Source organism: Diabrotica virgifera, chromosome 5, assembly GCF_917563875.1.
Source record: "Diabrotica virgifera virgifera chromosome 5, PGI_DIABVI_V3a".
In the NCBI taxonomy this organism is placed as follows: domain Eukaryota; kingdom Metazoa; phylum Arthropoda; class Insecta; order Coleoptera; family Chrysomelidae; genus Diabrotica; species Diabrotica virgifera.
The window spans coordinates 71,348,098-71,354,097 of record NC_065447.1 but is presented as its reverse complement, the minus strand read 5'-3'; the positions used below and the strand labels follow the sequence as shown (position 1 = coordinate 71,354,097).

The window sequence follows — 6,000 nt, the reverse complement described above, 5'->3', positions numbered from 1 at the left end:
CAAAAACCGATTCAATATTCCTATTTTTAAGTAGTGGGGGGGCTTACTCAGCCCCCCCAATAAAGTATTAAATTCCTGCTCAGTGGAACGAGCTCAAAATTTTTAGTTTGCGGAATATGAAAGCTTATAAATAGCTCATAAATCAGGGTTATTTATTTTTTAATTTTTGCAAGTGGGGGGAGGCAGCTCAACACGGGTCTTTAAAAGAATACAATAATTGAAGGCTTATGTAGGTACAGGAGTACCCTTTAAGGAATCTACGTATATAAAAAATGCTAGTAGTATAAGGGTTGCAATATTTTTGGGACCATTTCCACATATTTAATCCCAAAGACATAAATAAAGATTTTTACGATACACACAACATGGTTTTAATATGTTAAACTTTACTTACCAACAAGTATACTGAAATTAATAGTAGGATGATAAAAAATATAATAAAACTCGTGGCCAATAGGAAACGACCCTTTTAGAATTTATTAGCAAAACTAAAAACAGACATTTTTCATCATAAAACTCTAGTTTACAAACATAAATAATATAATTTGGCACAACGACATCGTTGACCTGCTTTTAAATTTAAGAATCGCTACAAAACTACACACAATCCAAGTAACATCCACATTTAAGTCCAATGTCTCTGTTTTATTGCATATTCGGACTTATATTCTCACATTTATCACAAATATTTGACAAATACTTGTACGTTATAGTCTTTTGTTACACTAATCCAATCCACTATTGTGATTTTTCAAATAAAATTGGCGAAATATCTCTTACCGAACATTAAAAAGTTTTAAACACAAATCTCTGGCGCAGCTCCAAATCAGGAAATAGAAACATTTTCTAACCTGGTGTATGCCGAAGGAGCAGAAGGATGATGAACGTGTGCAGAATGACGAACAGCTTTTGAGGACTAACGGAAATTCCTGAAAAAAAAGGGATTATAAATAAATCAAAGGCAAACGACATCGTACATAGTAACAAGAACCACGTCACGCAGAATATAATAGAATGTTCCTTAAAATCGACGATCTTCGGAAACGGGCCTGGCATAATAAATCAAAGTATAAGAGCATTTGTGGACGTGCGGCCATATTTTAAATCTTACGTCCAGAGATAATAGTTTCTTTATTATGTTTAAAAAGGGTCACGTGTAAATTCATAGAAATAGTTTTTTCGTGAATCTGTTATTTTTCATGATGAATTCGATTTAAACGAATTTAGTGGAATGAGAAAATTTAATAAACTGATTCGATTCGACTATAAATAAATGGGGCGTGTTTGACGCGGACTCACTTTTTAGTTTTGTATTTTTCAATTAAAGTGTTTTTAAGTGTATAACAGATGTAATCGATACCAACTTTTTTATTTTAAATACAACATCCTATACAGGGTGTTAGTATACAAATACGACAAACTTGAAAATGTAATTATGCAAAGAAAAATAATGACAGTTTGCTATATACACCTATATGTCCACAAATACTTGGTTTCCAAGATGTTATACATTTTCTTCAAATTAACGATTTATTTAGTGCTCTGAACTCGGATAATATAATCATGGAAATAAAATGTGGTGGATATGGCTGCTAGTATTAGGGGAGAATCTTTTACTGTGGCAGCAGTAAAAGGGTGCTCTCAAGAGCGAGTACTATCGCCCTTGCTGTGGTATCTGGTCGTGGATGACCTCCTAAATTTACTAAGTTGCATGATTCTGGTTTTACAGACCAAGGTTACAGGTTGAGGGATGACCTAGAGGTTACAATTAGGGGCAATAATGACCAGGCTATATCCAGTCAAACTGCTCTTAACGAAATTAAAATTTGTTGCTCGAAGGCTTAAATCTCAACCCCAGCAAAACGACTCTGATACCATTCAGAAGGAGACGTAAATATGATTGAGGCGCACAGAGCAATAGTAGCCTAACCCCAAAAACAAGTTTTGAGATAAATGCAATCTTTGCATTCGTATTTCCATTATATTATGCTTATTACGCCAGTCAATGGGAGCAAGAATAGAGTATTACCTCCGAATTCTATCCTACTGCATGGATTTTAATAAAATTTTGGGCCTAGCCTCTACTTATCTCCTTATTCAATATCTACCTTATGCCGATGTGTGCTTTTATCTTGGGGTGGTTCCCACCCCTTCCTAAGGTGGAACATTTTTTGGTTAAAATTACCACGAATTTCCTAGAGAACCTAATTCTAAGCAAAAACTGTTCTATATATTTTTTTTAAAACTCAATACTTTTCGAGATATTCGTGGTTGAAAACTGGCCATCTTCATTGAAACATAACACCTTTTCGAATGGTTTTTTGCGAATATTTTAAAAACTATGCATCTAACTAAAAAAATTATATTATACATATTTATAGGTTATAAAAAACAAAGAGACACTTGCCTTCATCAATCTTCTAGTTATAACACAAAAAGAGATATGGTAGGTGAAATTAGCTTGTTTTTGGTACATTCTCAAATTGGTGTATTAAACTTGAAATAACAGAGAAGCGGTCGATTTTAGGTGTATAATGCTACCAATACTTTTTGTAGTGCTTTAAAAGACCTTTAAAATGAGCTATATCAAAGGTCCATTACATTAAAACTAAGCGAGATATGCTGAAGGCAAAATTAATAACTAATGTAATTTAAGAAAAAATGAGAAGTGATTTTATCCCCCATCCACCAAAATGTAAATGCATCGTTTTTCTTCCACAATACATTTTAATATAGTGTTATTTCTATTTTCAAAAAGTTTTATGGGTTTAAAATAAATGGATATTGAAAGAAAAGATCAAATTATAGAGCGCCTTTTTAAATTTTCTTAAAACTCTTCCTTTTTCTCCATGTAACTTGAAAATGATAATAGATACAGTAATGAAAAAAATAAATTTTTATCTGGAAAAGCCCTACATTTTTGTTTTGTATCTTTTTTTCGTATCTCTTATATTTTTCGAGTTACATGGTGGAAAAGAAGATTTTTAAGAAAATTTAAAGATGCGCTCTATAATTTGATCTTATTTTCTTCAAAAACCATTCATTTTAATCCACTCCAACTTTTGAACATAGAAATAACACTATATAAAAAAGTATTGTAGAAGGAAAACGATGTATTTAAATTCTGATGGATGAGAGGTTAAATATTCTTCTCATTTCTTCTTAAAATACATTAGTCATCAAATTTTTTGGAGAATATCTCGCTTAGTTTGAATGTAATCGACATTTAGTATTGCTAATTTTAAAGGCCTTTTCAAGCACTACAAAAGTTATTAGTATCATTATACACCTAAAATCTACAGTTTCTCTGTTATTTCAAGTTGAATACACCGATTTGAGCATGCAGCAAAAAAAACAAATTCTTCTTATCTACCATATTTCTCTTTCTATTTTAACTAGAAGATTTATGAAGGAAAGAATCTCTTTGTTTGTTTATAACCTACAGAAATATTTTATATAGTTTTTTTGTTAGATGCATAGTTTTTAAGGTATTTGCAAAAGTCCGTCCGAAAAGGTGTCATTTTTAAATGAAAATGGCTAATTTTCAACCACGAATAACTCAAAAAGTATTGAGTTTTCAAAAAATAATTATGGAACAGTTTTTGCCTAAAATTAGTTTCCCATGCCTCTTCCGTGGCTATTTTAACCAAAACATTTTTCACCCCCGAGAAGGGATTGGAACCACCCCCAAAATTAAAGCACACATCGGCATAGGGTAGACTTGTTTCTTGAGCTAATCCCTACTTACTGTGAAAATATCAAGTAAGTCGATGTAGTAGGATGGAATTCGGAGCAAATACCCTCATTGACTGCCCTATATGGGATTAGGCTACAAATTATGTAGCGCCATTGAGCCAAATATAGTAGGTTGTGGAGACCCTTGGTATTCGGAAGACTTAATGTTGCTGCTTTTATTGATATATTAATCTAAAAATGATCAATCTGTGGGTTAGGCCACTGTTGCTCTGAGCGCCTTAATTTACGTGTCCAATTATAAATGGCAACACATTAGACTATTCCAAAGGAGAAAAATAACCCTAGATTAGAAACTCACCTGGAACATTCATATTGATAAAATCTTATCGAGAGCCTTGGTGGCAAGTTATACCTACCGCAAGACATTTGGAAAGAGTTAGGGCCTATATTCGGGAATGACCTGGTCATATAAAACGATTATTAGACCCATGGTAACCTACGCATCACTCGTAGGGTGGGAAAAACAACAATAGCTAATACTAAGGTGCAAAATGTGTAGCGGCTAGCTTGTTTGGAAATCACAGGGGCAATGTGAACATGCCCCACTGCAGCTCTAGATGCGATGCTGAAACTTCCTCTCTTGTACTTCTGTGTAAGGTGGGAGGCAGTAACCACCAATTTAAAACTGCGACAGACACAGACAATGAATCCTGAAGATCTAGTTGGTCACCTAAAGTTTATTAGAAATTACATTGGATCCTAAAGACAGATGACATGCCCGTCAAATTCGACTTCGAGAAACCCCTTGAGGTGGTTCTGAAAAACCACCAAATGGGTGAAGAAGTTAAACCGAAACTAGAAGAAACTTAACTCGTATGGTATACGGATGGATCTCAGATGAATGAAGACGTAGGAGTGTGAATTACTGGTTCCAATTTTAGGCTACCCAAATCTCTTAGAAACGCCTCAAATAGTACTCAAGAATGTCTCAACCGAGACATGTGGGCCAAAAGTCTGTATTTTATCAGAAAGTCAAGCAGCCTTAAAGAATATAAAGTCATTTAAGAATAAGATCGGATGTAAATCAAAGTTAGTTTGGGACTGTAAAGAATCCCTCAAGAAGCTGGCAGAATATAACAAAGTAACTTTGATGTGGGTGCCAGGTCACAAGGGAACTGCAGGAAATGAGGCAGCTGAAATCTCGCCAAAAAAGGGGCTAGTACCCCCTTCCAGGGTCGAGAACCCTTCTGTAAGCTATAGAAAAGCCACACCAGAGAGGAACACCGGACATAGGATCTCAGTTGACTACGATTACATGGCCTAACACACCAGGACAAAAATAAGCAAGGAGGCTCATATTGCTGTCGTTTACTAACAAAGAACCTCCTCCTTAAAATGAGTAAAGAAAGATATCAAAATGGTCGCTAGCCTGTTTCCTCCTCTAGCTTCTTACTGTTTACTGCCTTCTGAGATATTAACAAAAAACGAAATGGCAGAACATATACAACACAATTTCTTATCACTGTTCTACAAATGACCAAAATTCCTAGAAGAGGTCAGTTTAGCACCCTCTGACATAGTAAATAGGTCACCTAGGAAGCTGATCAACTTCGTCAGAAGTATTGGCAACACAGAGTTTAACTAAATTACAGTATGAACAAAAGATCTCTATAGGTTGCAGTGCGGCCAAGCTGTATGGCCAGGGAGCTCACATAATCTATCTATCTATCTATCTATCTATCTATCTATCTATCTATCTATCTATCTATCTATCTATCTATCTATCTATCTATCTATCTATCTATCTATGCCGAAGGACTAGAATGATGATGAACTTGTGCAGAATGAGAAACATCTTTTGAGGACTAAGGAAAATTCCTGGAAAATAAAGGTATTATAAATAAATCAAAGGCAAACGACATCGTACATAGTAACAAGAACCACGTCACGCAGAATATAATAGAATGTTCCTTAAAATCGACGATCTTCGGAAACGGGGCTGGCATAATAAATCAAAGTATAAGAGCATTTGTGGACGTGCGGTCATATTTTAAATCTTACGTCCAGAGATAATAGTTTCTTTATTATGTTTAAAAAGGGTCACGTTTAAATTCATTGAAATAGTTTTTTCGTGAATCTGTTAAGAAAAAACGTGGTTTTACTTTATTTTTCATGATAAATACGATTTTAAACGAATTTAATGGAATTAAAATCCAGAAGGAGAAATTTCTTGTAGCTGGCTGTAGACCATTAATTATAAAAATTTAAGAAACATCTTCTGCGTAAAAGGTATATTTATTTTAA

The 6,000-nt window shown here is 34.2% G+C and overlaps 1 protein-coding gene across 1 annotated transcript in view; it reads right to left on the bottom strand.

Moving 5' to 3' along the window:
- Positions 1-451: 451 nt before the first annotated feature.
- LOC114334111 (uncharacterized) overlaps positions 452-6,000 on the bottom strand; it is a 758,790-nt gene continuing 753,241 nt past the window's right edge. Inside the window, exon 6 of the mRNA XM_050650127.1 lies at positions 452-929. Within this exon, the coding sequence (XP_050506084.1) occupies positions 847-929 (83 nt within the window). The 3' untranslated portion in view covers positions 452-846. The remainder of the gene's footprint in view (positions 930-6,000) is intronic.